This window comes from Mobula birostris, chromosome 2 (assembly GCF_030028105.1).
Source record: "Mobula birostris isolate sMobBir1 chromosome 2, sMobBir1.hap1, whole genome shotgun sequence".
NCBI classification, from domain to species: Eukaryota; Metazoa; Chordata; class Chondrichthyes; order Myliobatiformes; family Myliobatidae; genus Mobula; species Mobula birostris.
The window spans coordinates 191731003-191750780 of NC_092371.1; the positions used below are offsets into that span (position 1 = coordinate 191731003).

The 19778-nt window shown below is 41.2% G+C and overlaps 2 protein-coding genes across 32 annotated transcripts in view; one reads left to right on the forward strand and one right to left on the reverse strand.

Annotated features, from left to right (window-relative positions):
* LOC140193986 (uncharacterized) overlaps positions 1–4275 on the reverse strand; it is a 62612-nt gene extending 58337 nt beyond the window's left edge. For 5 of the 15 annotated variants that reach the window (XM_072251266.1, XM_072251270.1, XM_072251269.1 and 2 more), the window contains exon 1: positions 4181–4230. The gene's annotated coding sequence lies outside the window, so the exon portion shown is untranslated. Of the gene's footprint in view, positions 1–4180 lie in introns of all 15 variants that reach the window. The other 10 variants (XR_011885014.1, XR_011885012.1, XR_011885011.1 and 7 more) reach the window with 6 other exon arrangements.
* LOC140193984 (protein GREB1-like) overlaps positions 1–19778 on the forward strand; it is a 458873-nt gene that overhangs the window by 141737 nt on the left and 297358 nt on the right. For 14 of the 17 annotated variants that reach the window (XM_072251241.1, XM_072251242.1, XM_072251240.1 and 11 more), the window contains one exon: positions 16660–16819. In XM_072251241.1, coding sequence (XP_072107342.1) covers positions 16660–16819 — 160 coding nt within the window. Of the gene's footprint in view, positions 1–4505; positions 4528–4589; positions 4920–15869; positions 15933–16659; positions 16820–19778 lie in introns of those variants that run through there. The other 3 variants (XM_072251243.1, XM_072251244.1, XM_072251246.1) reach the window with 3 other exon arrangements.

The window sequence follows — 19778 nt, forward strand, 5'->3', positions numbered from 1 at the left end:
TACATTTTGGAAATTTCAGGATAGGACATGTACCATAAATGGTAGGCCCAAGAGAGTATTAGGGAGCAGAAAGATTCCGGTGTGTAAGTCTTTTGATTGCTAGAGGTGACAGCAAAGCTAGATAAGTTGATAAAGAAGGCATACAGGGTTCTGGTCTTGAGTAGTCATTGTATAGAGTATAAGGGCATGGAGGTCATGATATAGGTTGGGTAACCCTTATTAAAAATCCGAAAAGTTCTGAAATCTGAATTTTTTTTGAGCACTGCTATGACGTTAGAAATGGAAAATTCCACAAAGCGCTGCGAAGGTTTGTGGGTGATACACAGGTCTCTACACACTACAGACAGTTCTCAGAAGTGACCTCACATATGTAATGAACAGAAGGTGATGAAAAATAGGTAAGCACTGCATAAAGTGAAAAATTAAAATCTCAGTCATGTATTGGAAGAGTGGACTCTTCAGCATCAGAGTAAACATGCTGCTTAATGGTGATGAAATAAGCAAACTGCAAATCGAAGGTAATTGTGAATATTTAGGTGGGCTATAGAAATTTAAGAAAAGGTTTAAATTAAATGTTTAAATATTTTAAAAATTTTAAAGATTAAACATCTGCTGATCAAAGTATCATCAAAATATTGAGTATAGGAGATGGGAGGTTATGTTGAAGTTGAATAAGATGTTGGTGAGGCCTTATTTGGAGTTGTTGTGCGCAGTTTTGGTCACCTACCTACAGAAAAGATGTAAATAAGTTTGAAAGAGTACAGAAAAAATTTACAAGGATGTTGCCAGGATTGGAGGACCTGAATTATATGGAAAGATTGAATAGGTTAGGACTTCATTCCTTGGAATGTAGAAGATTGAGGGGAGATTTGATAGGAGTGTACAAAATTATGAGGGGTATAGGTAAGTTAAATATAAGCATGTTTTTTCCACTGAGGTTGGGTGGAACTACAACCAGAGGGTTAAGGGTGAAAGGTGAAAAGTTTAAGGGGAACATGAGGGGAAACTTCTCCGCACAGCGGGCTGTGAGTGTGTGGGGTGAGCTGGCAGTGCAAGTGGTGCATGCGAGCTGGATAGCAAGGTTTAAGAGAAGGATAGGTGCATGGATACTAGGGGTGTTGATGGCTACGGTCCGGGTGCAGGTCAATGGGACAAGACATTTTAAATGGTTCAGCATGGACTAGATGAGTCAAAGGGCCTGTTTCTGTGCTGTACTTGTCTATGACTCTGTGACCACGTAGCAGCAGAGAAATTCATTGATGAGTTTACCAAGATCGCTGCTGAATGAAAATTTACACCAGGACAAGTTTACAATTGTGATTGTTTTCATACCTTACATAAAATCTTTAAAAAGGTAAAATACAAATACAGTGTTCTGTAATCCTTTAATTAAAATATGACATTGTGGATGGAGACTGAAAGCCTGCTGTTGTTTGTTATTCTGCAACTGATTCAGGTATTCTCCCGATGCTGCCGTGCTGTTTTTGTTACCCTGCACACATTATATTTTCATTATATTAATGGTATTAAAGAATTTTTACAGTTATGTATATATGTGTGATGAACAAGTGAACGACAAAAACTGCTTACCCATACACATAAATTCAGAGTTGGAAATGAAGGAGATTCCAAGCTAACTGATTATATATTCCAAAATCTGAAATCCAAAATACTTCTGGCGCCAGGCATTTCAGATAAAAGGTACTCAACCTGTAGATCTTTGTCAACCATTGTTTTAGCCACAGCTTGAGTTCTGTGTCACCATGTTATAGGAAGAATTTGGAATGGGTGAAGAAAAGTTTCACTGTGATTTTGCATGAGATGGAGTGTTTCAATTATGAGCATAGACTAGATAAGATGGGTCTGTTTTCTTGGAGTGGGAATTTGCTGTTGAGAGATTCAGCATTGAATGGGGCAGACCTGTTTTGCTCATCTGATAGATGCCCCATTACATAACCAAAAAGAAAGTTAGGCAATGTCCGCTCCAGTTAAAGCTATTTTTTTTATATCTTGGTATGTGTATTCTTCATTGAAAGTGGCTTCATAAGTAGGCAAGCGCAAAGCTCGTTGAAAGTGCATCAGGAGCATTTAGCATGCTTGCTTCTATCAGTCAAGGCACTATGTATATGAGTTGGGATATTATTTTGCAATTATTTAGTGTTTGGTGAGGTTGCACTTGGAGCAATATGCACAGTTTTGGGCCCTATGTTATAGGAAAGATGTGGTTAAACTGGAAAGAGTTCGGGAAAAATTTATGAAGATGTTGCTAGGACTGGAGGTCCTTAGCAATCGGGTAGATTGGCCAGGCTAGATCTTTATTCCTTGGAATGCAGGAGAATGAGGGGCAAATTTATATTGCAGAATTGTTTAAAATTATGTGAGGCATAAATAACTTGGATGGTAACAGTCTTTTCTCCAAGGTAGGGGAGTCCAAAACCAGAGGCATAGATTTTAGGTGAAAGGGACAAGATTTAAAATGGACCTGAGGGGCAACTTTTTCACCATGATGGTGTTAAGTAAATGGAATGAGCCGCCAGATGAAGTGGTTGAAGCAGATAGAATAGTATCATTTAAGAAGAGCTTGGTAGGTATTGAAGCGACAGGGCTTTGACAGATATGAACGGAATGCAGGAAATTGGGACTAGCTGGTTGAAATGGACTCATTGAGCTAAAATATAGTTCTGTACTTCTGTACTAATTTCAGCCTAATGTTCAACAATATTTCTCTTATGAAATTTCATTGCCCATTGTATCAATGATTCCCTATATCTGTCTGTTTATCTAATTTTTTCCTTTAATTTTGCTTTCCTTGACTGATTTGGCATGAAAATCCTCTTCTTTTCAGAGATGATTAAGAATTTGGAATGAGGAGGAGTTGAAGTTGTGTTACCCTTTGTTTCTTTTCACTCTGCTTTATACCTTTCTAATACTCCTTGTTGAAAGCATGCCTTAACCTACCCCGATAAAACTTTTGGACACCTGTCTTAAAATCTCATTTTTGTTTTTAACTTTTGCTAATGTTTGTATGATAATGCTCCCATGTAGTAAGTACTGGCATTTTACCATGGTAACAGTCTTACAAAATTAATTGCCTGATGTTTTGGAGGAGATTTCACCTGAAGACTACTTTCAGGCATGTTGGGTGTCAGCTGCATAATAACACTAACTTAGCCCGAGCAAGAGCGGCCTGTGGGTGACTACCAGCAACCTCTGATGGCAATGTTAAGCTGCAGTGTAGTTTGCCAAATCAGTGAATAGTTTTGCTAATTTTTGCAAATTAATTTCAGTTCAGAATGATCTTGGAAGATGCTAATCAGTATTGCAAAGTTTGAAAGGAAAGAGTATGACAACCGTAAGGAACCTTTAAGGTTGTCATAGCCAGGGAAGGTAGTGGGGATAAGCTTCACTAATTAAATGCTCCCAACAACGCGTGCCTCAAAGAGCCTCTGATAACCAAGTCCAGCTTTTGGCTTTCATGTGTGGCTTAGCTACTCAGCCCAACAGAACTGTTTCTACTGACAGGGAAGGAGTACAGCCGTACTGGCATCTTAAAACCAGTCACAAGCAGATGGCGGTTGTCAGCCGTGGATGGCAGCAGAGTTTTGTGATCAGTGATCCTAGGTGAGAAGGAAAACTCTGCTGCCTTGAAGCTATACATACTCATGGGGAAGGTTTCGGTAGTAAACCCCGAGGGTAAATCCAGAGCTGGAGTCCCTAAGGCAGTCCTACACTGATTTCAATGCCACTGGTGTCAAACTGCATTGCTGTCTGCCGTTCCTTGGATTCATCGGCTGCGCGGAGAGAAGGAGCCGACTGCATGGGCAAGATCTTGCTCTCCATAACGTTATGTACTTGGCTTGCGTATCCTGTTAGATAGCTAGGACGCAACATCCATGATTGAGCTTGACCAAAGTGTGACAAATTAATTAGCACTTTCATCAGCAACTTTTGTTTAGAAGTAAAATTTGAAAGAGAAATGAGCAACTTTTAAGTAGGATTGAGAAAAATGAGCTGTGCAAAATCAGGTACTCCAATTAGAAATAAGCAGATTAAATGAGCTGCTTAATAGAAGGCTCGTGTGATTAAAATATTTTCCAGAAGATGCTGAAAAAAACATCAGAATTATGGTGTTCATTGCTAAAAGTGCTAATCTAGAATAGAATATAAATGATTAACTTACCAGATTTCAATGTCTTCACTGTTTGCTATTGGACTCATTAGGACTGACAATGAGAAATTTATATAGTTTTGGATTTGCCCCAGAGTACTTTATCTCTTAATCTTGGAACCAAATCTTCCGAGAATGTAGAACACAACAATTTGTTCTGAACTGCCAGGAAGGGAAAATATTCCATGACATGAATCTTAACTTTACAATGGTATTCATATTTTGCCAGTAACATTCTGCAGATATTACATCAGAGTACATGTAGTCATCTTAAGCAGTGATAATTTAAATTTGCTTGTTATTTATTTTTGTCAAATAATTTGTTTGGTAAAGCAGGGACTCACGAAGCGAATACATGGGTAGGAGTGGAGATGCATTAAACTTCAGGCCTAGTGGTTGTTTACTTCTGTTTCTTCTGTCATTTCTTGAGTTATGTGATCCTTATATTTTGAGTTATGTTTTCTATCCTTTTTTAAAAAACATGTCTTAAGACTTGAAATCAGCATGGGACTGAAGAAAATATGGAATGATTGGACATGATGTTTTAAAAATAATTTCTAGTCATCTATGTGTGTGGACCCAGATATAACATTTAGCACGAGAGATTAAGGACAGAATTTTTTAACATGTCAGCTGTGAGCCTGTGGAATGCACCATCAGAGTAATTAAAGATAAGTTGGGATATGTGGATGATCGAAAGGAAGTCTGGGGTTGGAGCTGGAATTCTTACCAGTCTTGAGTTCCATGATGGGTGGGTTGGATTTTCAAGTTTCAATTTGTGCATTATTTTGTGGCTCATGATTGCAAATGGGTACTGCAGCTAAATAATTATTTTTATGTATGCATCTTCTTTCCAGGAGCTTAAAAAATATGTGAAACTATTTTGTGTGTTTTTATTTACCAGTGATGAAAGGGACAGCTGATGAGTTAATGGCATTTACTTCAGTTGTCATGGTAAACCAGAATGTGCTGAAACAGCTTGAAGCTTTACATTTTTGATTTTGACTGGTTAAATATCAGCTCTTTTTACAGATAATGTGTATGTACAGTATTTGCAGCTTGTGTAAATCTTGGTGTGAGTCGGGGATAGATAAGTCTGGCGCCCGATTCAAGGTGACAGTAGATGAGCTGGAATTGATCCTTGTGCTTCATTCAGGCTAGAGTTGGAGGAAACACTGTCTGTAATTGCACCACATAATGCCGCAGGGGAGGATTCTGCGCAGGATAGAGCTGACACTTCCATGCTTATCAGTTACTTGTTGGGAAGGTTCTTCAGCAAGCTTTAGCAAATCCAGTGATTGTTTTAGACAACTACCCGTAATTCATTAAAATAAGAGTGCTGTGGCTTTTGCAAGTTGTGTGGCCCATGATTGTGTACTCTGGTACAGTTCGTGCCTGCTTTATGCTTGAAAAATAATACAGATAGCATTTGAAATAATTATGTTGTGGATTTTATTTCCTGGTATATGAGCACTAGCTATTGCATCTTGTTAGCTATTCGTCTAGATACAGCTTCTTAAAGCATTTTCATTAAAGTAATGGTGGAGTGTATATATGTATTCCTAAATTAATATAACTAATCTTTCAGATGATAGTTTGGGCACTTTTCTAGTAATAATTTTGATAGTAACTGTAATTGTGCCTTTAAGCTGGTTTTACTTGTTCGATTTGACTCTTCATCTACAATTTCTAACCAGATTATTCCTATTCTTCACCTCTGAAATGCCACATTAGTTTCTTTGCGAATCCGGTGTGACCTGCTGTTGATCAAGTGGTGTACTCCAATAAACCGTGCTGCACGCTTGCCAGGATGATCGATTGGAGAGACAGCAAAGTCTCATTTGGTCATTTTGCAACGTTAACATTCATTTTTGAGAAGGACTAGAATAGAAAATAAGGATGTAATGCTGAGGCTTTAAAGGGCACTGGAGAGGTGTCACTTGGAGTATTGTGAGAGTTTTGGGCCCCTTAACTGAAAAAGAATGTGCTGACATTGGCGAAGGTTGAAGGGAGGTTCATGAAAATGATTCTGGGATTGAAACAGTTAACGTATCTGGAGCGTTTGATGGCTGTGAGCCTGTGCTTACTAGAATTTAGAAGAATAAGGGAGGATCTCATTGAAACCAATCGAATGTTGAAAGGCCTAGAGAGAGGGTGTGGAGAGGATGTTTCCTATGGTGGGGGAGTCTAGGACCAGAGGGCACAACCTCAGAATAAAGTGATGTCCATTTAGAACAGAGGTGAGGAGGAATTCCTTTCGCATCTGTGGAATTAGTTGCCTCCGGTGGCTGTAGACATCAGGTCATTGAGTGTATTTAAGGAGGAGGGTGATAGGTTTTTGTCAGGGTATGAAAGGTGACAGGGAGAAGGCAAGAGAATGGGGTTGAGAGGGAAATGATCAAATGGCTGAGCAGACTCGATGGGCCAAATGGCCTAATTCTGCTCCTAGGTTTTATGGTCTTGTGGTCTACACAAGTGTAAAGGAGCAGGTGCTACCCTTCAATAAGGATCATTTTCAGGGAGTTGGAAATACTCAGACTAATGCTAATCCAAAGCAAATTTCCCATTGGTGCCATGTATTGATTACACAACAGCAATCTGGACTTGTACATCTACTGCCTTTAATGGTCAGAAATGTATCAATTTACAGAAATATGCTTCATGCCTTCAAAAGGAGAGACGACAGAGGAGTAAAAAACTTGTTTTTAAGCAATGTTTAGAGAAATGAGGTAGGGACAGGCATTTCCTGAACAAATTCCAAGCACAGTCATTAGTGAGGAACTGATTAAGTTTGGATATGCTCACCAAAAATCTCAATTGCCAGTGGACAAACAGCTGAAGGATACAGAAAGGAAGGGCAAAACCCAATGGAATAAAGAAAACAAAGATGACAATTTTAAATCAGAGTCATGACTAAACTGGGAGCCAGGTTACCAAGCATAGGCGTGATAGTGAATGGAACTTGGTTGAATTTGTGCAGGAGCAGCAGTGGTTGGATGACTTCAAGCGTAGAATATAGAACATAGAATACTACAGCACAGTACAGCCCCTTCAGCCCACGATGTTATGCCGACACTTTAACATTCTAAGATCAATTTAACCCTTCTCTCCTGCACAGTCCTCTATTATTCTATCCTCCATGTGCATGTTTTAAGAGTTTCTTAAATGTCCGTAACATATCTAACTCTACCACCACCCCGGAAAGCACATTTCACGAACCCACAACTCTTTGTGAAAAAAAATACTATCTCTGACATTCCGCCTATACTTTCCTGTCAACACCTTAACGTTATGTCCCCTTGTATTAGCAGTTTCTGCTATTTCCACCCTGTGAAGAAGTCTCTGGCTTTCCACTCGATCTATGCCTATTATACTGTTATACACATGTACAGTATCAAGTCACTTCTTGTCTTCCTTCACTCCAAATCAAAAAGCCCTAACTTGTTCAACCTATCCTCCTAAGACATGCACTGTAATGCAGGTGGAACCCTGGTAACCTCTGCAACCTCTCTAAAGCTTCCACATCATTCGTGTAATTAGGTGACCAGAACTCAACAAAATAGTTTTGTGGAGCTGCATCCTTATCTTTCATCTTTTGAATTCAGTCTCCCAACTAATAAAGGCAAACGCACACCATTTGCCTTAACACCCTATGAGCGTGTTGTACAACTATGGATGTGGATTCCAAGATCCCTCTGTTCCTCCACACTGCTAGCAATCCTTTCACTCGTCTGTATTGTGCCATCAAATTTGACTTGTCAAGGTACATGGATTCCTAAAGGTGTTGGAATATGCAAAGTAACACACATGAAAGCCCTAGTTTCTTCAACCTATCACCACGCTCTGTAATGCAGGTAGAACATGAAATTTGTGTTATCGAATCTATCAAATAGTGAAAGGCCTTGATGGAGTGGATGTGGAGAGGATGTTTCCTATGGTGGGAGAGTCTAAGACCAGAGGACACAGCCTCAAAATAGAGGGTTCTCCTTCTAGAACGCAGATGAGGAGGAATTTCTTTAGCCAGACAGTAGTGAATCTGTGGAATTCTTTGCCACAGGCAGCTGTGGAGACCAAGTCTTTATGTATTTTGAAGGCAGAGGTTGATAGATTCTTGATTGGCAGGGCATGGAGGGATACAGGGAGAAGGGAGGAGATTAGGGCTGAGAGGAAAATTGGATTAGTCATGATGAAATGGTCTAATTCTGCTCCTATATCTTATGGCCCAGAGCACTGCAGGTCAGGAAGCGTGTATGAAAAGGAATAAAGAGTAAGTGTTTTGGTTGGAGAGAGAGGGGGCAGCAGAGACAGGTGAGGCCACAAAGAAGGGGGCGCAGAGGGTTTGGGACTGCTGGGGCACAGAGAGAGTGTTGCATGCTGAGGGAGAAAGTAAGGACAGAGAGAGACAGAAGGGCAGGGAGGGAGGGGGTGCAGAGAGGAGTGAAGGGAGAGAGGGGTGAGAGAGAGGCAAAGAGAAAGAAAAAGTAGAGAGGGACAGAGAAAGAGAGGCAGAGAAAGAATGAAGGACAGAATATATGAAAGGGGGAGTGTGAAAAGGGTAGAGAGAGAAAGGGAGGGAGAGAGGGGAAACAGAAAGGAGGGAGAGGGAAAAGGAGCGAGTGGGAGAAAGGGGTAGAGGGACAGAGAGTGGTAGAGGCAGGGACAGATGTCCATAAGCATGTATGTTAATGTGCAAATGCATTAAACAGTTAGAGAGCTTTTTCAGTCTGTTAATTGGACTTATATTTCATGGCAAGAATGGTGAATTGGCTGCAAAATGGATTGGGTTCTCCACTTCCTAGAATCCCTGGAATTAGAAAACAGCAAAATTAAGCAAATTGAAGGTAGTGTTAAGGGAAATATTGCCAAGCTGGAAAGACAGCATGTTCTGTAACCTACCAAAGGAATTTTTACAGTCGTGAGACAATGCAGATACAATTACATCATTGTGACTATTTTGTGAATCTGGATTAGAAAAGTAAAACCAGGGAGTTAACAGGAAGGGGGCATTACATAGAACGTAGAACAGTACCGGACAGAACAGGCTATTTGGCCCACAATGTTGTGCTAAACCAGCTAAAAAGCCAGTGAAGAACACCCAAACACTAAGCCCCCTCCTACACCATGTCCATGTAGCTCCATTGTGCTTATAGCCATGTGCCTATCCAAATGTTTCATAACAGCCTCTGGCTCAAACGTTTATTTTCCTCCACAAGTGCTGCCCAACTCTCTTGAGTTCCTCCCAACATTTTATGTTGCTCCAGATTCCAACATCTGAAGTATCATGTCTCCAATTGGAAAGGTTCAAAGGAATGTGAAAAGATTTGGCAAGCAAAAATGTAACTGAAAATAGACCTTTTTAGGAAGCATTAACTTAGTACAGCAGATATTCCCTTTAGAGAGAAAAGTAGGACAGTTAAAGCCAGTGATTCCCGAATGATTCAAGAAGTCTCCTTCTACCTTAGGCCACAAACTTATCAATCACCCCTGATGAGTTATTAACTTCAAACTTTCTGCATAATCACTCAAAGAGTTGAACTGCATGGACATGTAACGAGAGCTGTAGAACTCATCTGCTACCTTAGGCCACAAACTTATCAATCACCCCTGCTGTGGACACTTTCTGGAGGTCCAAGATCCCTATGCTCTCCACGACCACTGGACTAAATGTAGGAGGGGACTGTGTTGAAAAATAAATGTGCTAGGTTTTCTAAAATTGACTCCTGCCTTAGGTCACGAACTTATCAATCACCCCTCGTATGTATATGTGGTGCGTGGCCAAGTGGTTAAGGTGCTGGACTAGCAATCTGAAGGTTGTGAGTTTGAGAGCCCCAGCTGAGGCAGCATGTTGTGTCCTTGAGCAAGGCACTTAACCACACATTGCTCCAGTCCACCCAGCTGAAAATGGGTACTGGCAAAATTCTGGGGGTCAACTTCACGATAGACTGGCATCCTATCTGGGGCGGGGGTGGGGGGGTGGGAGTCTCATACTCTCAGTCGCTTCACGCCACGGAAACCAGCATAAGCACCGGTCTGATGGGCCACAAGACTCGTGACAGACTTTAACTTTAACTCGTACATATATATATATTAAACAAGAAGACTATCGAACACCAAGGTGCAGAGAGAGAAAAAAACAAATCCTGCAAACAATAAATGCTAGCAAATAGGTCCACAAAGAGAGTTTGTCCACGAACCCCTAATTCAGTGCAGAGCGGAGCACCAAACCGAACCAGCCCATCTTTCGCCTCAGGCCCCGACATTCTGATCTTTTCAAACTGGCCTGGTGCCTGTATTGTTTTCCAGACATCGTGTTCAGTTGCTTTGATATGTTCTGGGGCCCAGACCCTGTTGCCTCGGTTCGGACTGAACCCAACCTTTCTGATTCAGCCTGGAGGTTAAATTGATTGAACCTCAGGTCTTTGCTGTAAGTGAAGTGCCCTTTGCCTCGCCTCAACTTGGTTCTACCACATCGAATTGCCTCCAAGGCCAAAGGGAAGTCACAGGCTATTGTTCTGCAATGTCATTTACCAGAAAAAGTGTGATAAACAAAGTATTGTTTATCTGACCTGCTGCGTTCACCAGCAAATTTGAGGTGTGTTGCTTGAAATTCCAGCATCTGCAGAATTCCTCGTGTTTACGTAAACAAAGTATTTATTTGTTTTCCTTGGTTTGTTAACCACCAGCTAGAAGTTGCTGAGAGTCACCAGTGCCATCTTAAACTGGAAGAAACTAAATCATAAAGTATTTGGTGTGTTCCTGTGGTAGGCTGCAAAGGAGTAGGAGGGAGGGAAGCAACTGTTCAAGGAAAGCATCGATTTCACTGGTCGCTCACTCTTGAATGTACTTCGGACAGGACAAGGAAGAATTCTTGATCCTCCAGCGCTTGCAAGTGGAACAAGTGCTACACCTGCCCCTACACCTCCTCCCTCACTACCATTCAGGGCCCCAAACAGTCCTTCCAGGTGAGGCGACACTTCACCTGTGAGCCTGTTGGGTGCATCTACTGTGTCCGGTGCTCCTGGTGTGGCCTCCTGTATATAGGCGAGACCCAATGTAGATTGGGAGACCGCTTTGCCAAGCACCTGCTATCCATTTGCCAGAAAAAGTGGGATCTCCCAGAGGCCACCCATTTTAATTCCACTTCCCATTCCCATTCCGATATGTACATCCATGGCCTCCTCCACTGTTGTGATGAGGCCACACTTAGGGTGGAGGAACAACACCTTATATTCAGTTTGGGTAGCTTCCAACATTGGTATGAACATTGATTTCTCAAACTTCTGGTAATGTCCCCCACCTTCACTCCTCTCCTTCACTATTTTTCATCCCCTTTTCCCTTTCTCACTTTATCTCCTTGCCTGCCCATCGCCTCCCTTTGGTGCTCCTCTCCCCTTTTCTTTCTTCCATGGTCTTCTGTCTGTTTTACCAATTTACTTCCCAGCTCTTTGCTTCATCCCTCCCCTTCCGGTTTCACCTATCACCTTGTGTTTCTCTATCCCCTTCCCCCTACCTTTTAAATCTACTCCTCAGTTATTTCCCTCCAGTCCCGCCGAAAGCTTTTGGCCCAAAACATTGACTGTACTGTTTTCCATAGATGCTGTCTGGCCTGCTGAGTTCCTCCAGCATTTTGTGCGTGTTGCTCTTGATCTTTCAGCCTCCTTTACCATGGTCCTAGTCCTTTTGTGCGTTCTCAATATACGTATGTATAATATCTGTCTTATGGCACGCAGAGAAAAACTTTTCACTTTATTCTGTTACTTGTGACAATAATACTTTGAATGTTTCTGTCCACTCCTTGAGTCATTCAGGAATTTCTGGGTTTAATCGTCCTACTTTTCTCTGTAGAGGGAATATATGCTGTACTAATTTAATGTTTCCTAGAATGGTCTTCTATTTTCAATTACATTTCTGCCTGCTAAATCTTTTCACGTTGCATTGAACTTTTCCATTTGGAGACATGATACTTCAGATGTTGGAATCTGGGGCAACATAATATGTTAGAGGAACTCAGAGGGTCAGGCAGCATCTGTGGAGGAAAATAACATTTGAGCTAGAGGCCTTTAAGAAATGTTTGGACAAGCACGTGGATGTAAGGAAGATGGAGCGACATGGACATGGTGTAGGTGGGGGGGATTTGTGTTTGGGTGCTTTTAATTGACTTTTTAGCTGGTTTGGCACAACTTTGTGGGCTGGATAGCCTGTTCCTGTGCCGTGCTGTTCTACGTTCTATGTAATGCCCCCTTCCTGTTAACTCCCTGGTTTTACTTTTCCAGTCCTGATCCATAAAATAGTCACAATGATGTAATTGTATCTACATTGTTTCACAACTATAAAAATTCCTTTGGTGGGTTACAGAACATGCTGTCTCTTCAGCTTGGCAATATTTCCCTTAATACTGCTATCAACTTGCTTAATTTTACTAATTCCTGGAGTTTAGGAAGTTGAGAACCCAGTTCATTTTTCAACCAATTCCCCATTCTTGCCTTAAAGTATAAATCCAATTAACGGAGTGAAAATGAAGCTCTCCAATTCAGTTTGTTGCATTTGTGCATTAACATATACGTGTGTATGGACACCTCTCTCTCTATCTTTCTCTCTGTCTCTGTCTCTCTCGGTCTTTATGTCTCCTCTCTCTCTCTTGCTGTCTCTGTCAATCACTCTCTCTGTTTCTCCTCCCCAGCTCTCTCCCTCTCTTTGTCTCCTTTCCTCTCTCTGTCTCCTTACCCCCACCTTTCTCCCCTCTTTCTCTTCCCCCCTCTCTGTCTCCTCCTTGACTCCTTCCCCCCTCTCTCTTGCCTCCTTTCCTCTATCACTCTCCCTTTCTCCCTCTCGCTCTCCCTTTTTCTCCCTCGCTCTCCCTTTCTCTCTCTCTCACTCTCCTTTTTCCTCTTTTCTTTTTTCTCTTTCTTTTCTTTTTTCTCTCTCTCCCTTTCTTCTACTCAATCAATTTTTCTCTCCAATTGACTTTATTTCTTCCATCCTTCACATGCACGAGGAGTAAAAATCTTTACATGAAATCTCCATCTGAATGTGCAATTTATCATAATTTGTAAAAAAAAAAGTATGTACAACAGAACAGTTAATGTAGCTTAGAAATACAAGTGTGTCAGTGTGAATTAATCAGTCTGATGGCCTGATGGAAGAAGCTGTTCCTGAGCCTGTTGGCCCTGGCTTTTATGCTGCAGTACCATTTCCTGGATGGTAGCAGCCAGAACAGTCTGTGGTAACTCGGGCCCCCAGTGATCCTTCGGGCCCTTTTTATGTCCTGAATAGTGGGAAGTTCACATCTACAGATGCGCTGAGCTGCCCGCACCACTCTCTGCAGAGTCCTGCGATTAAGGGAGGTACAGTTCCCATACCAGGCAGTGATGCAGCCAATCAGGATACTCTCAATTGTGCTCCTGTAGAAAGTCCTTAGGATTTGGGGACTCATGCCAAACTTCCTCAACCATCTGAAGTGAAAGAGGCGCTGTTGTGTCTTTTTCACCACACAGCTGGTGTGTACAGACCACATGAGATCCTTGGTGATGTGGATGCTGAGGGACTTAAAACTGTTCACCCTCTCAACCCCAGATCCATTGATGTCAATAGGGATAAGCCTGTCTCCATTCCTCCTGTAATCCACAGCCAGCTCCTTTGTTTTTGTGACATTGAGGAAGAGGTTGTTTTCTTGACACCACTGTGTCAGAGAGATGACTTCTTCCTGTAGGCCAACTCATAATTGTTATTGTTTGAGATAAGGCCAATCAATGTAGTGTTGGCAAATTTAATTAGTAGATTAGAGCTGAGGGTGGCAATACAGTCATGGGTATACATACATACTATTTCTCCCCATAATCTTTTATGCCTGATTTATCAAGAATCTATCAACCTCCACCTTAAATACCCTCAGTGACCTGCCCTCCACAACCATCTGAGGCAGTGAATTTCATAGATACACCATTCTCTGGCTTAGGTAATTCCTCCTTATCTTCATTCTAACTGGACGTTCTTCAGTATTCTGAGGTTGTGCCCTCTGGTCCTAGACTCCCCCACTATAGGAAGCATCTCCATATCCATTCTATCTAGGCCTTTCAACATTCGATAGCTTTCAGTGAGATTTCACCCCCCCCCCCCCCCCGCCCCCGGCTCATTCTTCTAAATTTCAGTGATTACAGGCCCAGAGCCATCAAATGCATCTCGTATAATACTCCTTTCAATCCCAGAATCACTTGCATGAAGCTCCCTTGAACCCACTCCAATGGCAGCACATCCTTTTTTAGATAAGGGACCCAAAACTGCTCGCAGTGCTCTAAGTGAGGCTACACCAGTACCTTGTAAACCCTCAGCATAACATCCTTGCTTGTATGTTCTGACTCAACCTGCAAGTTAGCCTTTAGAGAATTCTGCAGGAGAACTCCCAAGTCACTTTGCACCTCAGATTTTTGAATTTTCTTCCTGTTTAGACACTTCTTGACACTTTATACCATCTGCCACTTCTTTGCAGCCTCTGCAGTCCTTCTGCAGCCTCTGCTTCCTCAGCACTACCTGTTCCTTCGCCTATCTTTGTGACATACGCAAAGTTGGTCACAAAGGCATCAGTTCCATCATTCAAGTTATTAACATACAACGTAAAAAGAAGCTGTCCCAACATCAACCCCAGCAGAAGACCAGTAGTCACTGGGAGCCAATGAGAAAACGCTCCCTTTATTCCCACTCATTGCCTCCTGCTAATCAGTAATGCTCTATTGCTGCTACACACACAAAATGCTGGAGGAACTCAACAGGCCAGGCAGCATCTATGGAAAAGTTAACCAATTTCCCCTGGGATCAATAAAGTATGACTATGACTATGACTATGACTAAAAGAGTATAGTCGATGTTTTGGGCCGACATTTCACCGAGTCCTGATGAAGGGTCTTGGCCGAAACGTCCTCTAACTTCCCACTATTTTTTGCTTTATTATATACCCTCTCTTTTGCTTTTACGTTGGCTTTGACTTCCCTTGTCAGCCCTGGTTGTGCCATTCCACCTTTAGAATACTAATTCTTCTCCAGGATCTATCCATATTGCACCTTCTGCTTTGCTCCCGGAAACTCCAGCTGTTGCTGCTCTGCCATTATTCCTGCTAGTGTCCCTTTCCAATTAACTTTGGTCAGCCCCTCTCTCATGTCTCTGTAATTCCCTTTACTCGAATTTAGCTTCTCCCTCTCAAATTGCAGGGTGAATTCTATCATACTAAGATCACTGTCTCTTTTACCTTAAGCTCCCTAATCAAATCCAGTTAATTACACAACACCCAATCCAGAATAGCTGATCCCCTAGTGGGCTGGAAATGACATTAAATAATATTTGATTTTAAATAGTATGTTTAAGATTGTGAGAAGTATTCAGGGTTGCTTCTTGTTGAGCTTGAATTCTTAATGGAGTGGCTGTGGGGGTGGTGGTGTGGGATAATATATGTCGATATGAACCAACGCTCCCTCTAATGTTTCTTTACAACTGTACCAACCATTGCTCTGAGGAGGAAGTTTTTGCATGGTCTAAAAACTGCGCAACACTTCAATAAAACATTATATAAATGAAAATTCTAGCTGTGCATCATCAAAGACTACATGCGCGAGAGCATTTCAGTTACTGCACAGCCACGCACCTGCGCAGCTCTAAGGGAACGGTCAAAAATAATATGCTGTCTTTTAAAATCCATTCCTATGAGGAGAGCGTTATAATCCTGATGAAAATACATTTATGACAAGGCAATAGAAAAGCAATCCCCAAGGAAAAAGTAAGGACTTTTCATCATCTGCAAATATTGAATTGCATCATTAGCTAAAGGTTTTGTTTTGTTTGTAGCTCTTTTTATGACATGGAGAGAGATGTTGTTATTAGTCAAAGCAAATAAATTTCATATTATTTAACAGTGTGACACACGAAAACTCTGTTGTATTCATTGCTTTTATTATATTGCAGCTACAGGCCAGTTTGTTCCATCGTGCTGCAACCATTTCTTCCTGACGTTTCCATATTGCCACCTTTTGGTTATCTGGAACTAAATGACAAGTCTTAGAAACAGGAAATGTAAAACTTGTGAACTCAGTTTGACTAATTCATGTAACAAAGTACCTTATCATTAGGTGTTTATACAGTATTTTAATGGTTCTTGCTGCCTTTTATGCAGGAGAATTGGACAATCTTGTAGATGAGTTTATTGCTTTTTTAACTGCACGTACTTACTAATGCATGCCTCATTAACATATAACATTAGATGTCAATAACTTCCACAAAAGGGTGTCTCACATGGCCCTACAGTTAAAGAATACGATTTCCTGAAATTTATCAGCAGGGTGCTTTTGCTGTGCTGCTCCACTTGACTAAACATGTTGAAAACAATTCAGAGGATAAACGCAATTCATCTTCAAACAGCTCAATCTAGTTTCTAATTCTGTGTTCAGATCTTTATACAGTCAGTCCATTCTGAAATTTGAGGCACTTGTGCTTTTTATTTTATAAAGATGGGAAATTCATATGCTGGGCAACTGAAGACAACCCGTTTCGAAGAGGTTCTGCACAATTCTATTGAGGCCTCTCTTCGTTCAAACAGCTTGGTCCCCAGACCTGTGTTTTCCCAATTATATCTTGAGGCTGAAAACCAGTTAATCTCCAATTTTGAAGGTAAGAATAAAGATGCATTTTTTAAAGCTTAACTTTGCGCTGTTTTCATGCTTGTATTTAATGTGTTTCATATCTAAGGTTTCTATTTTATAGGAAAAGAAGCCGAGCTCATATCAACATTTCATCTCCCTACATTGTTAAGACTTTTTAACCGAGCAGTGCTTTTATTGATGACTCAATTTTCTTGGGAATTCATTTCATTGCAGTCATACTAATGTAACAACACAATTCATCATTACTTCTGGAAAGCTGACTGTCGGAAAAAGTCTATGAAAAAATCTTTTCAAATTTGGACTGTCTGTATCAATGACTGTAAGATTGCATCTCCTTAGGCTTGAAAGCTGAGAAATTTGCCTGTTCTATAAGCGCCCAGTGTAGGAGGTAGGAATTTATAGAGAAACATAGAAACATAAAAAACCTACAGCACAATACAGGCCCTTTGACACACAAAGCTGTGCCGAACATGTCCTTACCTGAGAAATTACCTAGCACTCTTATTTTTCTGAGCTCCATATACCTGTCTAGGGGTCTCTTAAAAGACCCTATCGTATCCACCTACACCACCGTCGCCAGCAGCCCATTCCACGCACTCGCCACTCTCTGCATAAAAAAAATTCCCTATCTTTATACCTATCTTCTCTGCTCATAGTATCCAGGATCTGTCCTGTAAGCACTGTTCAGACTTTTACACATGCAAAAGTAACACAGCTTCTGTTTGAAACTGTCTGTAAAATTTTTGTGCCCTGAATAGGACCTGTGGTTAGCCAGCTGTGCGGATGTTAACTCTGCCTGCAGGAAGCCTGAGCAGCGGTCCATAAGGAACAGTTCAGCCAGAAAGGCTCACCAGCAGTCTTAGAACAGACCACTCCTCACATTTACCATTCACTGCCTTTCTGTGTGCCCTCTTCTCCTTCCTGAGGGCCTCTCTTGGGATGTAACTGGTTCCAATGTAGAATTGGTAATCTACCTTTTTGTCCCCAATGGATATCACAGCTCACTAACAGGAAGCTGATATGGCCTGAATAACACTTTCGGGTGGCCTCCAGCACCCTACCTACAACAATGATAAACTAATTTGTCACGTGTAGAAATGATTTAGAAGAACTTGCAGTTGATATTGAAGTAGATGACATTGCAGACTGATAGGAGAAAAGCTTTAGGCTGTAAGAAAAAGCTGACTAGTGGAACTTAATTCAGAAAAGTGTGAATTAGTACATTGGCAAAGTGCAAAAAGATAAGGGCATATACAATACATGGCAGGATATTGAGTGGAATAAAGATCTTGGACATCAGCGGGACTAGACAATGATTTACTGATCTTTTACTGTGTATATAGGGATCTGTGTTTTATATTCCAAGTTCACATTTCTCCTCCATGCCACGTAAAATCCTGCCATTTATTATTATTAAAATCCTGGAATATAAAATAAGGGAGACTGTGATGAACTATGTTGGATCCCAGCTTGTATACTGTGGATAGTGTCGTCTCCAGATTACAGGAAAGACGTGATTGTACCGTGCGACAAGTGGCTGGGAGTAGAGAATTGTAATTATGAGGGGAGAGTGTTAAGCTGGGAGTGGTTTTCTTTGGAACCAAAGAGGCGGGAAGGAAACTTAAATAAGCATTATAAAATTATGGGGGGGTCTAGACAGAGTTATCAAGAGGAATGTATTTCCCTGATCAGAGGGTTCAAAATTTAAGGGATTTGAGGAAAAGTGAAGGAAGTTATTTTTACTGAGATTTGTTGGATCCTGGCACTCAAGTGCTTGAAAGGTTATTGAAGTCAAAAAAACTTGGCATTAAAAAAGTGCTTCGATATACAGTGGCATGCAAAAGTTTGGGCATCCCTGATCAAAATTAATGTTACTGTGAATAGCTAAGCGAGTAAAAGTTCTATTCAAAATGTTCAAAGGAACATCTAAACAAGCCTGATGCATTTTGGAAACAAGTCCTGTAGACTGATGAAGTTAAAATAGAACTTTATGGCCGCAATGAGCAAAGGTATGTTTGGAAAAAAAAGGATGCAGAATTTCATGAGAAGAACACCTCTCCAACTGTTAAGCATGGGGGTGGATCGATCATGCTTTGGGCTTGTGTTGCAGCCAGTGGCACGGGGAACATTTACTGGTAGAGGGAAGAATGAATTCAATTAAATACCAGCAAATTCTGGAAGCAAACATCACACCGTCTGTAAAAAAGCCGAAGATGAAAAGAGGATGGCTTCTACAACAGGATAATGATCCTAAACACACCTCAAAATCCGCAATGGACTACCTCAAGAGGCACAAGCTGAAGGTTTTGCCATGGCCCTCACAGTCCCCTGACCTAAACATCATCGAGAATCTGTGGATAGACCTCAAAAGAGCAGTGCATGCAAGATGGCCCAAGAATCTTACGTAACTAGAAGCCTTTTGCAAGAAAGAATGGGCGAAAATCCCCCCAAACAAGAATTGAAAGACTCTTAGCTGGCTACAAGATGCGTTTACAAGCTGTGATACTTGCCAAAGGGGGTGTTACTAAGTACTGCAATGCAGGGTGCCCAAACTTTTGCTTCAGGCACTTTTCCTTTTTTGTTATTTTGAAACTGTAAAAGATGGAAATAAAAAAGTAATCTTGCTTAAAATATTAAAGAAATGTTTAACATTTTTAACTTTATGCCTTTTGGAAATCAGTTCATCTTTTACTTGCTTAGCTATTCACAGTAACAGAAATTTTGACCAGGGGTGCTCAAACTTTTGCATGCCACTGTACACTGGAAGAGCCTGGAACTGTAGGACTACTGACAAGTGCTGGAAGATGCGATGATGCTGAAAATCTTCCTTGCCCAGCATGGACATAAAGAGCCAAATAAGCTCCTTCTATTTTAAATATGTCTGTGGTTCTATTGTTTTATGAAGCTTTCTTGGAAAGTTCCACCAGGTAAAGGAAGCAATAGCGTTAATGCAAAGCTGGATTTAA